We start from the raw sequence: 24,190 nt of genomic DNA on the forward strand, positions 1-24,190 counted from the left end.
AGAATCCATCTATCTATTGATTAGAAATTTCAGAACAAGGCTAAAGCATTCAGAGAAAGTTACCAAAAAGATTGTCCTAGCTATTCTAATTTCAAGGTAAAATATGTTATAGTTTTATGATTATTCACTTACAAAAAGTATAATTTAAAATTATTTACTATTGTCTAAAAAATAGACATATTTTGAATAACATCTAAATTAAAACAATTTATTTTAATTTCTAACCCGTACGTGCAAAACGCTGATATTCAGTAGTATGAACTTAATTTAAACCCCCTATGATAAAGTTGAAAACAAAGTAAGTAACTAACATAAATATTAACAAAATGGTTTATGGTTTTATTGTATTTATATATGAAAGAACGATTTATTTAATAAGAAAAATTATGTTTAATTTTTTCTTTATGTAAATTTTTTTAAAATTAATGACAGTTACACATCTTAAGCAATATTAATTTCTAACTCAGCAAATTGAAAGATATTTGTGATTTTGTACCAAGACAAAAAGAAAAGTATGTATTAACTCATGACACATGTTCGCTGCTCATAACACTATATATTGTGATCCACAATTCAAAACCCTAAATGCCCCTAGCTAGCTAAATATTGATTCTCTGGTATAATATATAGGTCAGGGACCACAACCTGATGTTTATACTTCATCCTAAAAATGGAGGTGAAGATGCCAACCATTAAAACGATACATGTTCCAAAATGGTACGGTAATTAACCTGTCAAAATCACACCACATGGATACATAATATTTTGAAAACGACATGATTTTATTTTATAGACAACAAATTAATGTGTACGCTCGTATGACGAAACAACGTAATAATGTGCGTTTCATATATGTTACATGTATTGACAATATTACAAAATTATCTTCGCATTGAATGGCCTAAAGAAATAGTTGGTATGTTTCTGAGGTTGTAACCCTGATTCTTAGCTCTTTTTGCTGGTTGGTCCAATAAGGAAAGGGAAATCATTTTTTCTTTTCCTATACTTTCTTCAATTTTTTAAATTAATTTTAAGAGGAAGTTAATTTGTCTTATTCTAGAATTAGGACAATATCACAAAGTCGAAGGTTGAACAGTGAAAATATCATAGATTAAGACAATATAGTGTTGGTGTAGGAAAGGAAATTATAATTCACTTACTCGTATTGTTATGGTTAAATTCGGGGCACAAGTTGTTGTGCAGACATGGAAGAGCATGACAATTTCATATATTTGTGGAATAATTCTGTTATCATTATTAATAAATTTCTTATATTTAGTAAAAAAAACAAATTATGACGTCCAATATCCTTCATAACAAAATTCAAATTTTGCAATTGTTTCGGTAAAATTCGACTCAATAATGAGTCAACGTGTTGACATAATATTTTATTTTTTATTGTTATTTATATTTTTGTATATATTTATTTTTTTAATATTTTTAGAAAAATAAAATAATTTATAACCTTTTGAACCTAATTGATGATCTAAATTAACTCCTTAGTTTGACCAGAAAAATTCACAAATCATACCAATCCAAATAAAAATATTTTGATCGATTTAATGTGTTTAGCCAAATTCAACTCATAAGAATGGAGGGGGCAACAGATCCCCCTGAAACTAATTAATTTAATTTATAGCAATAAATTTTTCTTTAATTTATAATTTTTTTCATCAAAATTATTTTTATTATTAATATTCATTTATCTTTTACTTTTTTGTCAATACATTCTTTCTTTTCTTTTAAGTAAAAATATTTCTAATTTAAAAATAATTAATACAAGCAACCTCAAATTTTGTAAAAATAAATAAATATCATTTTAAATTTGAATCTTATTAATATAAACAAATGGTGTGATTTGTTTTAATAATATATATATACACATAGGAGGGGTTCAATTACTTCAAGAATAACTTTTTTAATTCTATAGTAAGTGGATCCCCTCTCTCATACATATTACATTACATCTTTTTTTACCCTAAAGAAATATGGTTTGACTTTAGAAAGAAAGAAAAAATGAGATTAAGTCATGAACACTAAGTTTGGTGGCCATTTTTCTTACATATTCAGGGAAATAAATAAGGATTCCTTTTCTTTACTATATTTTGGATACCAATTCCCACGAAGTAAAAATGTTGGTTCCATGAAAAAGCTTATTCCCTTTCCTAGTTTCCTATAAACTAGAGATTGAGAATGGAATGTCATATATTCTCATTACTTTAAACCAAATAAAAGCTACTATAGTAAATATTTACAGTTCCAAACAAAATAATCACACTGTAGATTTCCATACCATTTTGCTCTAATGATCTTAATTTTCTATTAAAATTTTAGTTAATTATTAAAAAACATGACTTATGCAAGTTCACAAAATTATTTGGAAAATCAATATTTTTTTGTCCTTTTTCGTGTCTCTCACTAACACACGCATGCATGAAAAGTAAATGAGATAGAATAAATGTTAAAATCCCACCATCATCAAACATTTCAAATTGTTTTAACTAACCCAACCTAATAATCTTTATACGTTCCAACATCCAAGAACTTGCTAACTAGCAAACGTAAAGGTGTACTGTTTGAAAATTACTAAGCATGGCAAGATAAGAATCAAAGCACGGTCCATCCACTTCAATTGGTGCAATATATTCCTCTTCAACCATTGGTGAGATCACACGTACCAACAATTCCACCTAAAAAAAATATCAATATCGTGTAGGGAAAAAAAAGAAAAAGAAAATCAAGATCAATACAAGAAAGATCTATGATGTTGCCAAACAACAACTCAATACATTTGAACTTTTTCTAGATATGATTAATTACAAATATAGTTTACTTCTATATAGATATGACTTAAGATGGCGTGACAATCTTAGATTGTTACGTTGTGAACTAATCTTTTCAAAACGCTTCCAACTAGTTTTTGATCGATTGACTTCCTGTTTACAGCACTAACAGACCTGTATATATATTTCTCTTTTGGGTTCAAAGTAGCGATAGGAAGCAAATTAATGTTATAAGAAAGTATATACTTTTAAGTAAAAATGAGAGGGAAGCTTATGCCTATTTTATTATCTAGTGTTTGCATTTCCCTATCTGTATATTGACTTTTTTTAATTGCAATAGTTTTTTCTATATGATGTATTAACAAGTGCTGTATCTTGTGCGCATGTGATATCTATGTATGGTGTGAAGGAACGGTAGCATGAGGGGTAAAATAAAGAAAGAAAATACGTGCGCTCAGTTCTTATACTTCAAATGTGGTCAAGGTTCATATATTTTTATATCGATTAATTTGGTCCTTAAACTTAAAAAAAAATGTAGATTTAACCCATATTCTCTAAGAATTTATCATCTAAAGTTATGAAAGATTAAATCAATTTTTTTTTTTAAAGTCTGAGAGTCAAGTTCACCAATGTAAAAATATAAAGACCTAGACCAAGTTTAATTAAGAGTTTATTTGGATACAAATTATAAGTACTTTTGAGAGCCTGTTTTACTGGAAATATAATGTTTTTTTTTTCAGTAGAGAAACTTTGGAAAACTCTCAAAAACACTTTTACATTTATATCCAAACAGGTTATAAAAGTATAAAGATTAAAAATATTTTTTCCAATAAAAACAAATGCAATTGGTAATTAAGGATTCAGGCCACATAAAATGGCATGTGTTTGTGACACAGGAGGTTTTGATTTTTTTATTTTTTTTTTAAGAGACACAGGATGATAAAATCACACTAGGCCGTGTGAAAATTAATTACCATTATTTGATTGTACATTTATCTTCTGGCTCATGTATGTTGGGATCTATTTACTAATTAATTTTTTAACGAGAGGAGCAAGAAATTTCTCGCTAACTAAATAACTCCAAGGATACATAATGTTTCAGTAGAAATTACATGGAAGAGCCAAATTAGATGAAATTATTATGAGAATAAAACTTGTCCTCTAAATATTTAACATAACTACTTATCTAATACTCTAACTTGATACTATGGTTCAGTTAAATTAATCTCGTGTTACTTTATACTTAATACACACATTTGGTGATGAAAGAGCCATAATTTTAGTGTTTTAAAATCATTATTATTACATCATATATATGCACTGAGATTTTATTTATTGAAATGTATATAGAAATAAATGTCTCAAACGGACAAAAAATTTCTAATGGACTACACAATTTGGTTTTTTAATAGGAAGTTGCCGACTTGGAACTTGGTGGGTTAAAATTGTGTAGGTGCATGTTTGTTTCAATTTAAGAACGCACGTCTCAATAATAATTTTGCTCGTCAAATTCATTTAAAAGAAGTAAAAAGCAAATAATATCATTTAAGGGAGTCTAAGTAAAAAAATGACTAGGAGAATCTAGTTAAATTGGTTGAATACTAAACATAAATTATTATAAACCTTCTAATATTTGCCATCAATTTTTACATGTAAAAAATTAATTTCAATAAAGTTCTTCAAATATGCAAAAGACGTTTGGAAATAGACGTTTGTGAAGCGAGACCAGAGAACATGGGTCAGAGAATGCGCTTCCCAGTGAAATGTTCCTCGTTTGGAAGCATAGAGTGATGGAGAGATTGAAAAGAAAAAAATGGTATGGGCTTGTTTGTGAAAAAAATTATTATTACATCTTCTCTCTATTTTGGAATGAAAACGGGAGAATAGCTAGGATATTTTTGTTGTAATGATTAAAATATCTTTAGTCTTATTTTATTATACACTTCGCAATAGTCAAACATTAAATGTGTAGCTTCATAAATTAAAATTTAGACATAAATATAAATAAAATTTTATTTTAATTCCTAAGATTTTTAGTATCAATCTTTAGTTTTTTACTTAAAAAGCTTCCCTTTATTAATAGATTTCCATTTATCTGAATAGTAACGAATTTGATTCCTTATTTAAGATTTTGATTTTCTGAAGAAAAAAAAAATTAAGGTCTCAATTTTAAACATTGTGGATAAAATATCGTGATTGAAAGAAAATAATCACATTAAAAATGACTAACCAGATTCTCCAATAAAGATTAATAAGGTAAATACTTCATCCCAATAAAATAATTAAAAAAAAAGATTAAAATATTTATGAAAAGCCTTCTGATTTAAAAACTGCTTAATCAAATTATCAATTCGTGAAATATATATATATATATATATATATATATATATATATATATATATATATATATATATATGTGTGTGTGTGTGTGTTTTTTCCTTCACCTGCTGAGGGATTTGACTGATCCAATAACAATTCATAATTTGAATCTAACGAATTCAAATTTAACTTAGAATCATTAGAAGTTTATTTCTCTCACCCATAACATTCGTAAAAAATATGTATTAAAAAAAGAGTGTTGTTAGGTGCACCCAGCATTATTGCTGGTGCACCCAGCACTAACCACAAAAAGACAAAAATACCCCTTACGAATCAAGTTGATCCGTAAGTTAATTTTTTACGGATCAACTTGATAAGCTATTCTTTAAAACTTACGAATCAGGTTGATCCGTAAGTCTTTTACGGATCAACTTGATCCGTAGGAGGAGAAATTATCAGGGACAGTTTTACCATTTTCAAATAATGTTGAATGTACCAACAATAGTATTGGGTGCACCAACACTCTCAAAAAAAGCATTCGTAAAAAAGGAGCATTCCCAGCCACCAACATAGCATGGACCGAGGACCCAGATTAATGAGAAAAGTAGGCCATTCAGTAACAACCCAAAATTGAACAAAAAAAAAAACGGTTACGATTCAAAAGACAGAAGAAAGAACAAGTTTGATGCATTAGAAAAAAAATTATAAAAAAAGGTACTTTATAATAAGCCTGTATATTCAACTCTTTTGGTGAAAACCCATTACTTCAAAATATACTTTTAAAAATTTTAATGCTTAAACTTTAAAAAAATTGAAAATGAAAATCTAATTTTTAATCATTAACTTTAAATAATTTCTTAAAAAATATAGTTACTTAAAATAAAACACTTTCATAAATTATAATCAAACCATATAACATTTCTATTAAATAAAGTAGTTTTAACATATTCTTAAAAATAAAAAATTGCCTTCTAAAAAGCTTAAAACAAACAATCATAACGAGCAGCGGGAGCCATTACTCAACAAAAATTGTACAACAGTCCTCATCACATTCTTTATTTCTCATTCTCCTTTCCAAGACCTATCTATATTCATATCTCACCTTTGATTTCTTTCACTATCTAAGGCAGTGATGTGAAAGGTGAGATACGAATGGAAGTCTTGATTATCAACGCCATATAGTCACGTACTAGGGGTGAATTACACGTAAATATGAAATTTTGTGCACGACACATTGTTAAATAAATTTTAAAAATTGTTCAGCAACTTATTTAATAGGTGCTAAAGTCTCCAAAATCAGCGGTGCCACAACAGAGATGATGATATTGCAAGTATTTTATTTTATAGAAACAATTTTATACAATGTTCAATTATTCACTTTTAAATTGTGTGATGAAAAACAAATCAATACCAATAGTGAGAAGTGTTTTTTTTTATGGAAATAGTGACAAGTGTTTAACAATACACTTTTGTAGCATACTCTTTGTAATATATTGTCTATTCTTAATTGAAATTAATTAGGAATTACAAAATAACAATCGAGACTTGTTAAATAGAAAGCGAGACCCACAAAACTTCATTGGATCCAATAAATTTTAACCTACAGAAAAGTACATGTTAGTGTGTTTAAAATTATGTTGCTATTTTTCTACTGATAGTTGGTTTAGATTATAAATACTACCTAATCACACTGACTTTATTTGAGAAAAAAAAATTAATAGAGATGAAGAATGGTTGTTTTAGGCAGGCAAACGTTTCGAATTTCTATTGCCACGCATGATAAGAAATTAAGTACTCAAGAAGCCGCAGAAAGACTACCAAAACAAGCAAAAGAATCATAGAAATACTTGCAAAGTTGCATAAGGCTATGGCTAAATAGAACCAAAATATAAAAAGGTCAGGAAAATTGAAATGTGGAGTTAGAAGATATTAACTTACATGGAAATATTTCTATGGGGAGAATTGGCATGTACAATTAGAATGCAGGGAAAAAGCAATCTAATTTTCCAGTTCACTCCTAATCCAATCTTGTGAACACACCAAAGCTTGGACAGTAGCAGGATTAAGTGAGCTCCAATCACGATCAAGGACTCTTGCACTATGATTAAATGCCAACTCCGGCACAACTTTTGACATTGGAATGCCCAAAACGTTGCGCGCCATCATGGATAAGACAGGATATCTGGGAGTGTGAACTCTCCACCAATTCAGTATGTTGAAATCAACATTACGTGGAAAGAGAGGTTCTTCCAAGTACTTGTCTAGATCTGATTTTGTGCCTTCACCCTGCGAAGTTTCATGGAGAAATTTATCAAACCCCATCAATCGATCCCGGGAGTCCTTACCAGAACCATGTAAGAGAAGTGGACCATTGCCAACTTGCCAGGCCAGACCTTGATCATGAGAAGCTAACGGGGAGCCTATCGAATGTTCATTGTATAGAGCCTTCACGCCATCAAATACCTCTTCAATACGATTTGCAGACATGCTGCCATAAATTTGCGGATAATAATAATCTACCAACTTCATCTTGAATCGAGGGTCTAACATCGCAGCAACAGCCAACCCTAAGCTACATTTCTCCCAATACTCATCAAACTTGCTTCTCAATCTTGACGCCAAAGAACTGATAAACTCATCTGAATTCTTGGACCATTCAATCAAATGCAACTTAACATCACAGAGCTCAGGGAAATATATATTTGCAGTTGGATACTTGCTCTTAGTGAAAACATTGATAACCTCAACAAAAAGCTTCAAGTAGCTGGTAACCGCTGTGACTCTCTCCCACTCGACATCAGATAAACAGACTTTGTAGGCAGTGTCATTTTCTTGCAAGAGAATTAAAACATCCTTGAATTCTAAGGCAACTTCAAGCATTGAGTATGTGGAATTCCATTGTGATGGATTATCTAGAAATAAGCCCTTTTGACTCAGGATCCCAACCTCTTTAGCCATCACATTGAACTTTGCCAGTATAATTTGTGAACTTTTAATGTAACCAATAGTTTCACGGATCTTATTGACTATTTCACTTACTGCTCCTAGAGCATGCTGAACCATGGCATTAATAACATTTGCAGCACAGCGTATATCAAATAATTGACCATTGCAATAAAGAAACCTGTTTTGCAGAAGTCTTTCACCAATTCTAACAGCAATGTTATCAGAGGTAGAACAACTATCCAGTATCATGGAAAACAATTTACGGTCAATATCCCAATCCATTAGGCAAGTCATGATAGCTTCTGAAACCATGTCTTCTGTATGAGAAGGATCGATCCTTATAAAATTTAAAATCCTCCTTCTTAACTGCCAAGATTCATCAATGTAATTTGATGTCAAACACAAATACTCTGCATCGCCCACAGCATTCCACACATCAGCACTAAGACTGATTTTCCCAGGCAATTTATCCAACATCTCATTCACCTTTTTCCTCTCTCTCTCATAAATCTCAATACAATCAGCCTCAACCCTATTCAACGACACCAGCTCAAACAATGGCTGTAGATTTTTTACAAAAGCTCTGAAACCAACATGCTCAACCATAGCCAATGGATATCCATGTAGAATAATCATACGAGCAAGATCAAACCGACTCCGTCTTTGATCAAAGTTACTAGTTCCAGTGTTGACAGAGTCTTCTTTCAACTGTGCCTGCTCAAATTTAATATTCACAAGACTAACAGTATTATCATCTTTGTTTGAATCTTGATCAATATTGAAATTTGCAATTGCTAGAGTTCCTTCCTTTCTCTTATCTCTTGCCGAAATGTATTGTGCTATGCCATGGCTAGACCTTCTCTGACACCTGATTAAATGGTTCCTTAGATGAGATGTTCCACTGGTACTTGATCCGCTCAGTTTCTTTTTGCAATGCCTACAAACAGCCACACAGGTATCGCCTTTTTTAATCCTATCAAAATCATTCCAGACAACAGATTTCAACCTACTCGATTTGACAATGACAGCATCAGACATGTCCATTGCATGAACCTGGAACAATAGTGTGCCCGTCAAAATTAATTCAAACATTTCCACTTAGAGGGATAAAAATACAATGAACAGGACCACATATATGTACTATATACTATGTGATGTGGGTGCACGTGGGTTTATAATGATGAAACCACAAGGAGATATTAAATCTAAATAATAAAAAAAAAATGCTACCATAAATTAGAAGGCAAAAAAGGCAATACCATACTAAGGAGGTTTATTAAGAGAAGGAAATGCAAAACATAATTCACTCCTCAAATTTAACAAAATGACTCACCACATCATTACCTAGTCCAAGTTTTCAACATACAATGGTACACATTTTATTATACAATGCCTATGATGTCTCAACTAGACCACAATTAAAATTAATTTCTTTGATTTTTAAAGTGCCTTTATCATCAATATGTTCACAATAAGTATCATGTTATGCATGGCATATAGCTAAAACACATGTGAACTGATGGTTGGACTCAAGCACTAGCCTCTCCAGCCCAATTTGAAGGGTCAGAATCTCAACTTCACCATTTTGAAGCCAAGGACAAAAACACACCTAGGAAGCCCTTGTTCAAAGAGAATCAAGACCAGTCCAAGGCACCAAACATCCTCTGATTTACACCATTATCATAGTTAACTGATTGTTACAGTTGACTTTTGATCAGTTTCTAATACATTCAGTACTAAGGAAACGACCAGAGGTTAAGCCGTTGAACCAATTGAACAGGTCCAGTTTTCAGAAATATTTTTATAGAGTTTAATAAATACAACAACGATTCAGCTGACCAAAAAAAAAAAATACAACAACGACAACAAAGCCTTATCCCCCCCCTCTCAAAACAACAAAGCCTTATCCCACTAACCACTAGGTGAGATATTAGCTACAAGGATCACACGACGCCATTTGGCACGGTTAAAAAACCCAAAGTTTCAAAATATTATTAAGTTTGAGATCTCCCTTGATGATTTCTTCCAATATCCTTTTTGGTTTACCTCTTCTCCTTTTCCCTAGGCTAAAAATCATGCAATCCACTCCTCTAATTGGCACCTCTTGTGGCCTTCTTTGTACATGCCAAAACCACCTTAACCGATTTTCTGTCATCTTTTCCTCAATGGGTGTGACACCAATCTTCTCTCGTATAAGGTCATTTTGTAATAAAATTAAAGAGGATGGGGCGGTGAAGAATGTACTTAAGCCCAAAAGTTACAAAATACAACTAATTAAATAAACTCAATGCTATACTATTCACAAATGTGCAAGTCTAAAATTGCTACAAGTTTAAAAGCTTTGCAGAGAACCAAAGCTCCAGAAATGATTCGAGTAATCTTCATGCCAATAAGTCACATAAACAAAATCATAGACGCTTAATGTATCTTATTACCGAAAGCTTGTCACCGGAAACCTATCTAGTGTACTATTATTCAGTAACTGACAAGAACTGTATAATGGAAACAATTGCAACACAAAAAATTATTTGTATTTTAAAAGTTGAACAAAAAAACAAAGTCAGGATTTTTTTTCATAATTTCATAGAAGCTAGCAGCTTTCTTGTAATAGCATTTGATTCTTCTAATCACAGTGAAGTTCACTATCTATACATTGATAACAAAGTCATGAATTTTGTTTGATTCAACTCAACTAATCCAACCAACATCTATCTAATCAATCATTCAATCCATGGCTACAGAAGTAACTTCCAGGGGAGAATGATCCCTTCTCACAAGATAAATTTTTCATTCACTAAGGGAGATATAATCCAGGAGAAACTACTTTTACAAAAATCCAAAAATAAAAACCAGAAAGTACAGGAGATCAAAAATCCAAAAATATAAGCCAGAAAGTAAAGGAGATCAGACAAAAGTTACACAAGGTCCCCAATTTCATACTCATTCCGAATTGATGGAAAATATGGTGCTTCAGAACATATTCTCAAGAATCCAAGATAATGTTTTCAAACACACAATAAGTTAACAGTCATTGCAGAGACATGGGAAAAAAATATAAAAAAAAACTGGTTGTGAGATACTAGTTTGCATTGCATTTCCCAAGTCATCCATGATCCATGCTCAAGAAATAAAATTTAGTCACATCACTTAAAAAATTAAAATATGCAAAACCTGAGAATTTAAAAGAGTGGGCATTTGTTACAAATTTTAAAACTCAAAAACAAGAAACCTTCAGTAATTTTATCTCTAACAGTTACCCTTAATTCATCACCAGAATTCCAACATTTCCCGGCAAGCAAAACCCCATTGCTGTCACGAAATCAAACACACATAACACCATGCAACCACTCAATTCCAACATCAATAGCAACGGCAACCCTAACAATAAAATAATCATAATAACAAAACGAAAGGCAAACCTAAAACATCACTCCACTTTTCCAAAAAAAAATGTATATAAATAAAGGCACAATTTTGACGCAAGTTTGAAACATCCATTAAGCAATTGAGGCTACAGAGACATGGAATTCTCTATTACAGCCTTCAAAATAAAAATCAATTTTTTAATAACGAAAGAAATTTTTTTAAGAAATATACGTAAAATCTAGCGAATGGAATCGTAGAAAGGAAGGAGACGTCGTACCTTGTGGAAGAATAGGTTGGATTCGGTGTGGTGCGTTCGAAGAACAAAACAGGGGTTCGGAAGAAAACCCTAATCGAAAGGTGAAATGAAAGAAAGAAGAAGAAGAAGAAAACTAAGAGAGAGCAATGTGGTCACACCACACAGGCGTAGCAGCTTCCTATTCTTTCTGCTCTTCTTGAAAGCTAAAACGCACCGCTTCTTTGTGTACAACAATATGCTTTTTTATCTTCTAGGTTTAAATATGTTTTAAGTTTATCCAAATAAAACACAGTTTTAATATTATAAGAAAATGTTTGTATGCATATGATATATGGAATTTAGTAATTAATTTTTTAAAAAACTTTTTACATTATTAAATAATAAAAAATATAATATAACTTTTAAAATAATTATAATGATAATATTAAGAAAAATTACATTGTTCTTCATAACTAGTTTATATATAACTAAGTTTATATATATATATATATATATATATATATATATATATATATATATATATATATATATATATATATATATATATATTTGATTCTTTGTCATGATAATATGAACTAAAAATAAAATTATTATATTTTGGACCGTTATAAAATCAAAACTATATGTTTGTGCATAACTAAAACATATTGGACGCATGAAGTGATAAAATGGACTTAATCTCTCAAACCATACCGTTTAACTTTTTTTTAAAAGTAAAAGTGAGGTTATTTGTTGACTTTTTTTAAAAAGTAAAAGTGAGGTTATTTGTTGAGTCATTAGATAAATTAGGACTCTTAAAAATTTTAATTGGATGCAGATAATTATAAAGTTTAGAAGATGTCTTATATGTAATCAGACAAACACATTATATATGCATTTTATATATTAGACGGGAGTAAGTAATTTTTAAGCTTTCATAAAAATTTAAGATTTTATTTAATATTGTGTTTGAGAAATGATTTATAGAAAATGTCTTTGAAATATTCTTCTTAGGATCTATCAAAGACCAAGGAAATATGGGTAATAATAAAAAATTGTTAAGTCAAAAAATATTTGTCTTAAAGACGAATCAAAACTCCTAATTATTTTTTATTAGATGCAAATAAATACAAATGAAAAAAGTTGTGTCTAATATGCTATCAGATAATAATTTATCTATATGTGCGTATGGAGTTTTCAGACGACACACTCATAAGACGATCTGATATAACATTTAAATAATATATTAAAAACCTTTATTTAATACTCTTAAGATTTTTTTCATGCAAAAATCATTCTTCTAGAATATGTCAAAGTCCTATTGTTAGACAAGTGGCCTCAGATATCTTAAGAATGGGGGGTTGAATTAAGATATTCCAAACTACTTCCCCAATTAAAGATCTATTTCACTTTTTATTCAAGTTATAAATTCCCTTAATAAAGAACTTCTTAAATATTGATTCAAATAAAACAATTTGAATATGAATATAAAGCAATAATAAACAAAGAAGATTAAGGGAAGAGAAAGTGTAAACTCAGATTTATACTGGTTCGGCCACACTCTTGTGCCTACGTCCAGTCCCCAAGCAACCCGCTTGAGAGTTCCACTATCTTGTAAATTCCTTTTACAAGTTCTAAACACACAAGGACAATCCTTCCTTTGTGTTTAGAATTCCTTTACAACAAGAGACCCACGGTCTCTTAATCCCTTAGAGAATGAGGAGAAGAAGAAGAATGAATCTCTCTAGAAAGAGATAGATTTTACAGATTGAGCACTCAAATAATTCTTTAATGAATTGCAATTGAATTGGCCAAGGAATTCTTAAGAGGATAAAATGATTTTTGCTCTTTGAGAGGATAAACACTTGTTGTTCTCAGAACTCTCTACAAATTCGTGTTATAAGTCACATATATATAGACCATTGGTGGTCATCAATAAAGCCTTTGAAAAGTTGTGACTCTTAGAAATATTTTCTGAAAATCTTGTCTGGTAATCAATTACAGAAATTGTGTAATCGATTACAGCTTTTAAAATTTGAATTAAAACGTTTATTAACTGTTGGTAATCGATTACCAAAATTGTGTAATCGATTACACAGTCTAAAATTTCGAATTCAAATTTTAGTAACTGTTATAAAACATATTTGGCCACTAGTAATCGATTACATCCTCTGGTAATCGATTACCAGTGAGTAAATCCTTTGAAAAATACTTTTTAATTTAAATTACTTGGCCAAACCTTTTGCTAATTCAATTAGGAATTCCCTTCCTAATATACTAGTGATCATCTTGATGTTGTGACTTGTAATCTTGAAGTATCGTCTTGAATTTAATCTTGAAAAGCCCATTTGCATCAATTGCATCATATCATCATGATCATCATCAAAACATCAAAGGCAATTTCATCTACACCTATAAAGAATAAGAGAACTTCATAGTCTAAAAGACGTTGATCCTCATCAAAAGATGTGTTCTATTGTTGCAGACTTGCTATGATGAAAGAAGTAATTTCCTTGCTAAAGTACAAGACACTCTATCCTATCAACATGGATTTTGCGTGAAGAATGGACATCCATCTAATGCAAGCATTAAATGCTCCAACAACGAAGAACATAGTGAAGAATCAAACTGAAACAACGAATACTTGGAGATAAAGGTTATATATAAAAGAAGCTTTGAAAAAATAAAACATGAATCATCTACGCAAATCATTCTTTCATTATTTCTTGTAAAGCATTTTGTTAATTCTTGTAAAGATACAAAACTATCAAAACACCTTATATACCTTAAGAGAAAAGACTAAAAGAACTAAGTGATATATTCGTCTATTAGATGATCATGCTTTAATTAGTGAGCAATCTTTCAACAAATCTTGTTGATTTGTTTAGAGTCAACGTTGGCTTGGTAGGACAAAGAATATTGGGTTTAAGTTTGGGGTAGAGCTTGCAAGTGTAAGAGCCAGAAATGACAGTAAACAATACTTGTAACTTTGATAAATTAGTGTAAACTCGGTGGTTGCCAAAAACTAACGTAGTCTTGAGGTTGAGATGAATTAATATAAATTCTTTGTGTGCTTTCCAAAGAAAATTGTTTTTCTCATCATCTAATATTTTTATATTCATCAAATGATAAACGTGTTTTACAATCTTAAGAAAAAAATTAAAATTTCTAAAAACACAATTCAACTCCTCTTCCTTCTTGTGTGATTTGCTTCTACAAAAGCTTTAAAAGAACAACATCTCTCTTCTTTGAAAAGACGCGCCTACTACACCTGCTATGACAGACTATGTTGAGCAAAAACACATACTTTTGTTGAAGTATGTTTCACTAAAGCTAAAGAGAGTGGTGTTTTAGCATGGGAGAGGACATGCATTTAATGCAAGCATTAAATGCTGTAACGAACACTTCTTCGGACACAAGCCTTCAATGAAGAAAATGAAGTTGTTTATAAACAAAAAAACACTTGCTAAAGATTACGTATAAATACAAGAAGCTTTGTAAAATTGAAGTTACCAAACAACAAACTAATCTTTGAATTTTGTTGTTCCCTTTTCTTCAAGCTCTTTTCCTATAAATTCATAAGTTGTAAAGCTCTCAAAATACCTTGTAAATATTGAGAGAAAAAGACTTGACTACTAAACTTGTATATATGTATATAAGATGTTTAAGCTAGTCCATGTGCAAATAAACCCTAACAAAATCTGTTGATTTGGTCTAGAGCCAAAAGTGGCATGGTAGAAAAAGAATACATGTGTTGTAAAGCTTAGGGGTAAGTTGTGTTGTAAGAGTCAAAGTGACAATGAAGAATACTTATAACTTTTGTGAAAATTAGTTAAACTTGATGGGTTGTCAAAAACTAGATGTAGTTTCGGTAGTAAAGACAAACTAGTATAAAACTTCTACGTTTGATATCTTTATGGCTTTCGTTTTAAACTAACTAAAGGTTTGAATTTGATCTTTTGAAAAGAGTATTTGCAAAATCTGTTGATATTGTCTGACTATATTGTTTTGTGAAAATCTCTTATCTATTTTTAGAAAACCGTATTAGACGATAGTTGTGCCTTATGAAATTGCTTACAAAATGATTTAAATAATAATTTAACCTCCCTTCTTGTGATATTTTTATTTACATTTAATCCATTAACCCATTTTGACTTGAAAAACTCCATGATATGAAAGACAAAAGAACTTATAATTGCAAAGATGTAACCTATATCAGTACAAATCCTCATAAAAAAGTAGAAGAGGAACAAAAATCCACCATGTGAGTCTAAGATGAGCCAAATGGTTTTCTAGTATCTTGAATCCTAAAAGAAGGTGTGAGAAGATAAGCACCAAGACACCAAATAAAAATTATCAAAAAGGCTTGAGAAAAACCCTTCCATAAGCCTCATAGAAAATGCTACCTATTGAACTAAGGAACCAAAATAAATGCTATAATCTAATCTAAAAGATAGATATATTTTGGGTAACTGATAAAAGCATTTTTTTTGGGTTCTTAAATTTTTTTTTTGGGTTGAGTATCTCATTAAATAAAATATTTATTTTTGGTCCTTAATATTTTGTCTTTATCCTTATAATATGTCTTTTTTTTAGTCCTTATGATATGTTATTCATTTTGTATTATAGTTCATTTGAATAATATTTGATATGGACTAATTTCAAATTATCAACATATTTTAGGAATAAAAACGAAAAAATAGATATATTAAAATGACAAAAACAAAATAACAAGAATAAAAAAAATATTTTATTTTATTTTATTTTATTAGAGACTCAACATAATTTTTTTATTAAGAACTCAAAACAAAATTCGTTAATTTATGAGGACCAATAATATATTTAAACCTAAAAGATAAAAAGTCACGTTACGTAATAAAAAAAACAATGTGTTTTAACTTTGAGCCATAGGGGAAGAATAAGATGATGCCATTGAAGGTTGCCCCTATGTGTAAAGTTAGAATTTGACTTCTCTATCGTACTTTCCCATGTTGTTTATGTGCTATTCCATGAAAATAACATTCCATGACAATTATATTAATATTTAATGATAATATTTAATTTTAAAAATCATAAAAACAGTATAATTTTAAAAGGACAGCAAACAAGCCAGATCCTAAAGTTAGTAGTTATGAACTCCATGAGATGGATTTGTTGCTAGTAGCTGGACATACAATCGGTCCACGCCCCCTTTTGGATTGGATATGTATCATATTGGGTCAAAACCGACCTGATGGGCCGATGGGTCATTCAGCAAAACGACGTGGTTTCAAATTGGGGAAAAGAAAGGCCAAGAGAGTCGAGAAACGGCACTCTCACCGGCGCGCGCACCCTCTACTCTGATCCAGCGACTCCTAATTAAGTTGGTAATAATCAGCCACACTTCAAGCAGTAATGTCTTCTCTCTCATCATCTTTGCGTTTTGGGCATTTTTTGTTTTTCATCTTTGAGTGAAAAAATCTCGTGGCTTTATTTTGATAGGGAACATAAAAGACTTCAAATTTCCAAGATGGCTGCAATCTTTGCTTCCAGATGCTCTCGTGGTTTGTTATTTTCACAACCCAATTTGTGTTTTTGTTTTCCAGAGATTGAGCTTTTTTGTTTGCCAAACCTTGATAACTATGCATTAGTGTGCTCCTACTTCAATGGAACTTCAAAGTTTGTTTTATTAAAGTTATATTATAATTTATGTCTTATGAGCTTGAATGTTGTCTTGTCTCCAATGTTAGTTGATTTTTGTGTTAATGGTAGATGCTTATTCTAAAGGACACTGCCCGGATCCTTTTTTTTTTTTTTTTAATAAATTTTTCCAATGTAGTTATGTATTAGATTGATGTTTGATTTCTCTGAAATTTCATGTTTCAGTGACTGTTTTCCCCCTTTTTATAAAGGTTTTGTCTAATGTCACTCGTTACCTGGAAGAAGTTACATCTAGATTATAGGATTCTTTTGGCATGTTCAAAAGGGGAAAAAATTTATTTTGATTTTGATGTTTCTAGTGAGTTCTATGGTAATGGAGCCCTGAATCTTATTTTTGCGGGGAGGGGGGTGGAGCTGGATTGTTGAATATGATGCAGCCACTAATTTGGTCGCACTGGTACAATTGGCAGTAAAACAGTTTTTGACTACTGAGTTCAAACTGAATTGAGGTAGACCTTTCATATTTGAAAGAATGAACTAGTTGTGTGTTTCCTATATACTATATAGTAACAAACCATAATACTTTAGTGGCAAATATTGAGATTTGCATGGACTGTCTTGTACTTGATTCATATTGATTCCATGCTACAGTAATTGATAACTAAGTTGTATTGAAATGTATATAGACAAATTACTTAAGTGCATTAACTACATCTGGCACTGGCTATGTGCCTGGAATGAGTATTGTAGCCATATGGAAGTACTTGTGCATCATAAGTAATGCAGTTTCGCTACTTTCTCCTGTTAGATGCATCTTTAACATTGAATTTGATTTCCTATGCAACATATTGCTTGCTTCTATATGTCAGATTTTTATTTAATTTTCATAGAGATCAAGTTGTGTATATTGCTAGATATGGTCCTAAGCTAAATTTCATCTAATTCTTGAAATAATTCTTAGGATTGTTAACTCAAGTTCTTATAGTTTAGCAGCCAAGAAGTCTCTTCACTTTACTGTCCATAGTTTTGTCCAAGAGATTGAACTACCTTTATTCTATCTAAATTCTATCTCCCTTACAAGGGAACAAGAGGATGTAATACTAATGTAAACAATAGTAAATTTGAAACCTGAAGTGAAAAAATAGTTGAAATAAAATTCGCTTACTGAGTTGGTTACTACTATTGTTCTTAAACATTGATTAGATACAGTAATTTCAAAATTAGATTTTGTGATATTATGAGTTGTGAGACTATGCTAACTTACATTGATTTAAACTTTCCCAAACACTGTTGCTTGCGGATTAGAATCATAATCATATATCACACAAAACCTGATGAACTGCTTAGTTTGCTGCAAGGCATTCCTGTATAAACTAGTTACGGTTATGAACTTTAGGCAGCATCATGCTAATGAAATATATGAAACCAAGATATTCTAAGCAAAGACTAGTTTCAATTGAGCATGAATGGAGAAGCTGTGTCATGCAATTGTGACACATGAAACATAATTTTGGTGGCAACATAGTGGTGAGACAGGTATAGATGGGAAAACACCAGTTGGAATCATTTTAGTGAGTGAAGATGAAACAAGTTTTTGGGACTTGAAAGATAATAAGCTGCTTTGGAGTTGCACCTTTTTTTCAAAATGTCATTTATTTGGCTGCAGAGTAGTTCCAGTATTTTAGCCAAAATCTTCCTTTCTGCTTGGGTGGGCATGTACCCTTTGACATGCTATGATGTTTTTTCTTTTTCCTTTCTTGTAGTATCGCTTGTAGCACCAAGAGGATTTCTGGTCCTCCTGTTTTGTATTTCAACATTGCAAGATGATTTTGTTGCTCAAACATATGTAGCACTGGCCAAATGTTATGCTTGCTATAATCCTTTTGTTCAACAACTGTGTTTAGAGCTAAGCTGAATATATTAAGCTCAATATTGTTCTCATGTTTCTGATACCCCCTCCTATCTTTTTCTTTTACAATTGAACAATGAAGTGAATATTTTTTATGTTGATAAAATGATATTATCACCTCTAACTTATTACTTCTTTTGGTTTCTTGTGTTGAAAAACCAAAATAGTGGGCCGTTCTCTGTTCGGTGGATTAAGCAACAGTTCCCCTGGTTTATTTACCACATTACATGAGATGACATGCAAAAATATGTTTTCTCAGGTCAGTGCATGAATTAAGTGCAAGATCATGTTTGGACTATCTTTAGTTATATATTTTCATCAACGCTATACTTCGCAGTTTTCCCTACGTGGTGTTGGTAAACCTATATTGTTTCCTTGTACTGCAAAGATATGTCTGCTCTTAAACAAGTCACAAGTCCATTATTTCACTTGCTGATACAATTTTTCTCTGACCCCAAAACCAAAAACTCTTGCCTTTTGCAGCAACAACGTACCTTCATACAGATGAGGACTGTTCTCAAGGTTGTGGATAACTCGGGGGCTAAAAAGGTGATGTGCATACAGGCATTGAAAGGGAAGAAAGGGGCAAGATTAGGTGACACAATAATAGCATCTGTGAAGGAAGCACATCCTAATGGAAAAGTGAAGAAAGGAAAGGTTGTATATGGGGTAGTGGTGCGTGCGGCAATGCAAAAGGGGCGTTGTGATGGCAGTGAAGTCAAGTTTGATGATAATGCTGTGGTGCTTGTTGACAAGCAAGGCCAACCTATTGGAACCAGAGTTTTTGGACCAGTGCCTCATGAGCTAAGGCAAAAGAAGCATGTCAAGATTCTTACCTTGGCAGGGCACATTGCATAAATGAGAAAAAGGGCTGTCCTTGAGTTTTGTTATGAATTCAAATGTCACATCTACCATTTTTATATTTGGATATTTTGATGTGATGTGCAAGTTTGAGTTCTTTATCAATTTATGAGGAGTAAAACAGGTGTAGAAGGCTTCTACTTAAATAACTAGTATATGATTTGGTTTCTTGCCTAAATGAACTAGAGACACGAAAGTCATGTTTGTTTCATATTAACATATCAACTATTTATGATTATGATTTTTTATTTAATTTATATAATTGTTCACTTTTTAAATAATTATAAATATTCCACAAAACGTATTAACTACTCATTAACAATTAACCTTAAGACACTAATAAAATGAATCATGCAAGTGAGTAGAAATTGGTAGGTGAAAGAAAGGGTTCAAATGCAAGCATACATACCAATTAATGTAAAAAACCAAGAGAAAAGGAGAATGTAAGGAACATGTTATGAATTATGATACTCGAATATACTATTTTACAAGTTCTAAAGCACATGCAAATCTTAATCTTTTACAATACATATCCTTCCCTTCTCTTCCAAATACTTAACCTTTATGGTTATTTCTTCTCGTTAGGGGAAAGAAGACTTTTGGGTTGTCCCTCAAACATTCTTTGCTTGCTTTGTTTACCCTGCTAGAACTTCATTATATATACCCTTGAAACTGCTTGCAAGTATTTCTAATTCTACACTTCAACTCATATTCCATCATATCGTCTCGGACTTCAATCTACTCACCACAAAAGATCTTAATAACAGCTTCTTCAACATGGGCATCCTTGGAACAATGGCAAGAAATTTGGACACAATTGTGGGGTAAATGAATCTGTATTATTTTATCATATATGCAAATTATTGTCATCTAGACAAAAAATTTGATCAAATTCTTTATTTTCTTACCATTAAGTTTTCAAATCAATTAATAATGTGCAAATTTTTTTAATTCCATAGCATTTTCTTAATGGAAGCTATTTAATGTTAGAAATAATCAATATTTTATCATATAATTTGAGAATTTCATGATAAGAACACAAGGATCTTGATTTAAATTTTGGTCTTTTTACTGTGTTCCATAACATACATTATTTCCAATCCACTATAACTCCAATGGATAACTACAATAATAGTGCCTATATCCTTCGTTGAATTAATACTTTACAAACTTCCCTTTTTATATAGAATACTTTCATAAAATTGCATATATAATGTAGTTTCAACTTTTTATCAGTACATATATAACATTCTTTTTTTTGGTTTTCTGTATGCCAGGCCTGGAGTATTGCTTCTTTATCCTTTGTAAGTATATGAGCAATCCTGTATCAGTCATTTTTAACTTTCCTAATTAATTCTTATTCGAAACAAGAAGGAAACACATTTTTTTGTGTGTGAAAAGAAAGACAACACACACATGCACTCACAAACTGATCCCAGGCATGCACATAATCTGCTGTATGAATTAATATTGGAGTCATATGATAACTACATTCCTTGTGTTATGAGTAAATTATAACAGATACGCATCAATGAGGGCAATTGAGAGTCCTTCAACCTTAGATGATCAGCAGTGGTTAACATATTGGGTTTTGTACTCCTTCATCACCCTCTTCGAGCTTTCGTGTTACAAGATCCTAGCATGGTACGTACATATTAAAAGTCAATATATTCATACAAAAAAATAAGTTAAATACATATATAATAAATATTTTAATATTTCAAAAGTTCTTTCATGAAATCGATAAAAAATAATGAGACTAATGCATATGCACTGACGGTGTAAAATAGTTTTACATCGTCTTTGTAGTTATAAATCACCATTTGAATTACTTTAAAATAATTATTTTAAAAGTAAAAAAATTTATCATATATAATGTGTTGTGATTAAATAGATAACTATGTAAAAAAAATTATACTGTTAGTATATAATCCTTTTTCCCAAAAAATAATAAATAAAATATAATTTAGGTTCTTCAAGATTTGGTCAAAATTAATTTTAATCTCTACATTTTAAAAACAATAATTTTGCCCTTTTGGTCCTTATATTTTTTGGAATGTAGTAGAGTTTTGTCCAAGGACTAAAAATACTTTTTCTAATCAAAATACTGAAACAAATTTTGATCAAATCTTACAATTTTGATTAAATATTGAGAGATCTAAAAAAGACATTTTACTCAAAAATAATTATTCTTTAAAATAAGTTGAAATAAACACAAAATCAGTACAATTGTAACAACAATTTAACTTTATTTCCGTGCGACTAATTAAACAATTATCATACATGTTTAGGTTTCCAATTTGGCCATACATGAAGCTAGTGTTTTGCCTCTGGCTGGTATTGCCAATGTTCAATGGAGCTGCTTACATATATGAGAACTATGTGAGGCAATACGTCAAGAATATAGGAAGCTACTATGGAAATTCTAAGTATCCCGAGGAGCAAAAGAAAGTTCTTCAGATGATGAGTTTAGATGCAAGGAAAGCTGTTGAACGTTATATAGATACTCATGGCTCTGATGCCTTTGAGAGAGTGATCAAAGCAGTATGTTATAAACTACTCCAATATGCTTTCATTAGCTTAAAAATTTATCTCTTTTAGAATAGAGGAACTTTTATTATCTCCGTGTTATAAATAACATTTCATATATTCTTGAATTTTATTGCAGGCTGATAGAGAAGCAAGGAGGCACTGAAGATTAATTTGACCAAATTGATGCTTAAAGAATTTACATATGCTGTAATCAATAATTGTTGTGCATGGATGACTAGGTCTCAGAAATTATTATCCTTTAATTAAATGCCAACAATCTTTTTAATTTTTTTTAACACTATGTAAAGTTATCTATTTAGTTTACATGGTATGAGAATTAAGGGCTTTCATTATCAAAATCAATTAGGATTTAACTCGGCTGGTTACAAAACAATAACAAAAATTTTTATTTTTTCAAAACAAAATTTCTCAATTTATCAAGAATCTAAATTATAAGATTTTATTTAACTTATAATAATAATAAATTATTACTATTATTATTATTATTATGCAGAGTCACCGACTAGTTTATAATAAATCTTAATCAACATAATCGGTAAACACTGATCATACTTACCAAACGAGTCTTATGATTTTTAAGTTTATTTTCTCAAACATCACCTGAGATATGATTAGTAATAGAATTCACATATATTCATTCTCACTAGAAAAGAGAAAAGCTAAACCATTTATTAAATGGAATGAATGCACTTTTTTTTTAAATGACTAGCTATTAATTAACTTTTAAAACTTGATTTTCTTCTGTTCCAACCATGATCGATTATAAGGTACATTTTATTGTTATATAACTTTTGAACAAAAAGCCCTCATAGTTATACCGAAATTATCAGTATAGGATAATAGGAACCATATATAACTTTTTTATCCTTTAGTTTTATTGACTCCATTCGTATTACATTTCTCAAAAGGTTATACATTTTCTTATTTCATTACAAATCATTTCAAAATCCACCAGATTCATTGTATCTTTTATAGTGTAAACAAAGTGTTTTTGGAAACTATAAAAAAATTTCAAATCTATCTTTTATAGCGTTGGATTTAAGACATTGCATAGAACACATCCTTAAGTTTTGTTGAAAATCTTAGATTGAGGACTATTCATTTACAATTAATTGAAAGCGTGACAAACATAAAAATCCATTTAGGATAGATTCTGATATCATGTTAGAAATTGAATTTGGACTTAACTGAATCATACAAAATCGACTTGTAAGGTGAAAATTACTTTCCACTTATATATGTTACAAGGTGTTGGATAGTTTTTTTTTTTTGGTGAATTTGGAAAGCTTTTATAAATATATAGACTATATCCTTTACTAATCTTTTTAAAATTATTTTAATTAAAAATATGGATAATTGGAAGAAAAGAAATAATAGAAGAAAGTGTAGTCATCACTTAAGAAATAAAGGATACACGTAAATACATGTAACTTGAATCCCATGCCACAAATATTAGGAAGAAAAGACATACCTTTTTATGAATTCTAATGGCTTGACTTCCAGTGATGAATAATGCGTGCTTTTCCTCCAAGGGTATGAATTGTTACAAGGGGCATATGATGGATACTTGGGTGCTCT

The 24,190-nt window shown here is 30.6% G+C and overlaps 3 protein-coding genes across 4 annotated transcripts; 2 read left to right on the forward strand and 1 right to left on the reverse strand.

The window, feature by feature from the left end:
• Positions 1-6,991: 6,991 nt before the first annotated feature.
• LOC106799808 (zinc finger BED domain-containing protein RICESLEEPER 2) lies at positions 6,992-11,902 on the reverse strand. The gene is made up of 2 exons (XM_014779389.3): positions 11,692-11,902; positions 6,992-9,101 (listed from the first exon to the last, which is right to left on the reverse strand). Exon 2 carries the CDS (start codon positions 9,090-9,092, stop codon positions 7,101-7,103), a length of 1,992 nt encoding a protein of 663 aa, XP_014634875.1. The 5' UTR covers positions 9,093-9,101; positions 11,692-11,902; the 3' UTR covers positions 6,992-7,100.
• Positions 11,903-16,751: 4,849 nt separating this feature from the next.
• On the forward strand, positions 16,752-20,237 carry LOC100818301 (50S ribosomal protein HLP, mitochondrial). 2 transcript variants are annotated; one of them, XM_003532056.5, is made up of 4 exons: positions 16,752-17,015; positions 17,131-17,192; positions 19,366-19,457; positions 19,682-20,237. In XM_003532056.5, the coding sequence occupies exons 2-4, from the start codon at positions 17,159-17,161 to the stop codon at positions 20,054-20,056; spliced, it is 501 nt and encodes a 166-aa protein (XP_003532104.1). In that variant the 5' UTR covers positions 16,752-17,015; positions 17,131-17,158; the 3' UTR covers positions 20,057-20,237. The 2 variants fall into 2 exon arrangements, with proteins under 2 accessions (XP_003532104.1, XP_003532103.1); XM_003532055.5 differs by having other exon boundaries at positions 16,768-17,040.
• Positions 20,238-20,768: 531 nt separating this feature from the next.
• LOC100819566 (HVA22-like protein f) lies at positions 20,769-22,887 on the forward strand. Its single transcript, XM_003532057.5, has 5 exons — positions 20,769-20,883; positions 21,337-21,363; positions 21,581-21,703; positions 22,351-22,603; positions 22,728-22,887. Exons 1-5 carry the CDS (start codon positions 20,837-20,839, stop codon positions 22,752-22,754), a joined length of 477 nt encoding a protein of 158 aa, XP_003532105.1. The 5' UTR covers positions 20,769-20,836; the 3' UTR covers positions 22,755-22,887.
• The last annotated feature ends 1,303 nt before the right edge of the window (positions 22,888-24,190 follow it).

Source organism: Glycine max, chromosome 8 (genome assembly GCF_000004515.6).
Source record: "Glycine max cultivar Williams 82 chromosome 8, Glycine_max_v4.0, whole genome shotgun sequence".
Lineage (NCBI taxonomy): Eukaryota > Viridiplantae > Streptophyta > Magnoliopsida > Fabales > Fabaceae > Glycine > Glycine max.

What these genes read in the sequence shown, in the direction of transcription:
- LOC106799808 (XM_014779389.3), bottom strand. Translation starts at nt 9,092, where the DNA reads ATGGACATGTCTGATGCTGTCATTGTCAAATCGAGTAGGTTGAAATCT.
- LOC100818301 (XM_003532056.5), top strand. Translation starts at nt 17,159, where the DNA reads ATGGCTGCAATCTTTGCTTCCAGATGCTCTCGTG. An exon ending in TGCTTCCAGATGCTCTCGTG is followed by an intron (nt 17,193 to 19,365) that starts GTTTGTTATTTT and finishes AAACCAAAATAG; the next exon opens with TGGGCCGTTCTCTGTTCGGT. An exon ending in GCAAAAATATGTTTTCTCAG is followed by an intron (nt 19,458 to 19,681) that starts GTCAGTGCATGA and finishes TGCCTTTTGCAG; the next exon opens with CAACAACGTACCTTCATACA.
- LOC100819566 (XM_003532057.5), top strand. Translation starts at nt 20,837, where the DNA reads ATGGGCATCCTTGGAACAATGGCAAGAAATTTGGACACAATTGTGGG. An exon ending in GTATTGCTTCTTTATCCTTT is followed by an intron (nt 21,364 to 21,580) that starts GTAAGTATATGA and finishes AAATTATAACAG; the next exon opens with ATACGCATCAATGAGGGCAA. An exon ending in TGTTACAAGATCCTAGCATG is followed by an intron (nt 21,704 to 22,350) that starts GTACGTACATAT and finishes ATACATGTTTAG; the next exon opens with GTTTCCAATTTGGCCATACA.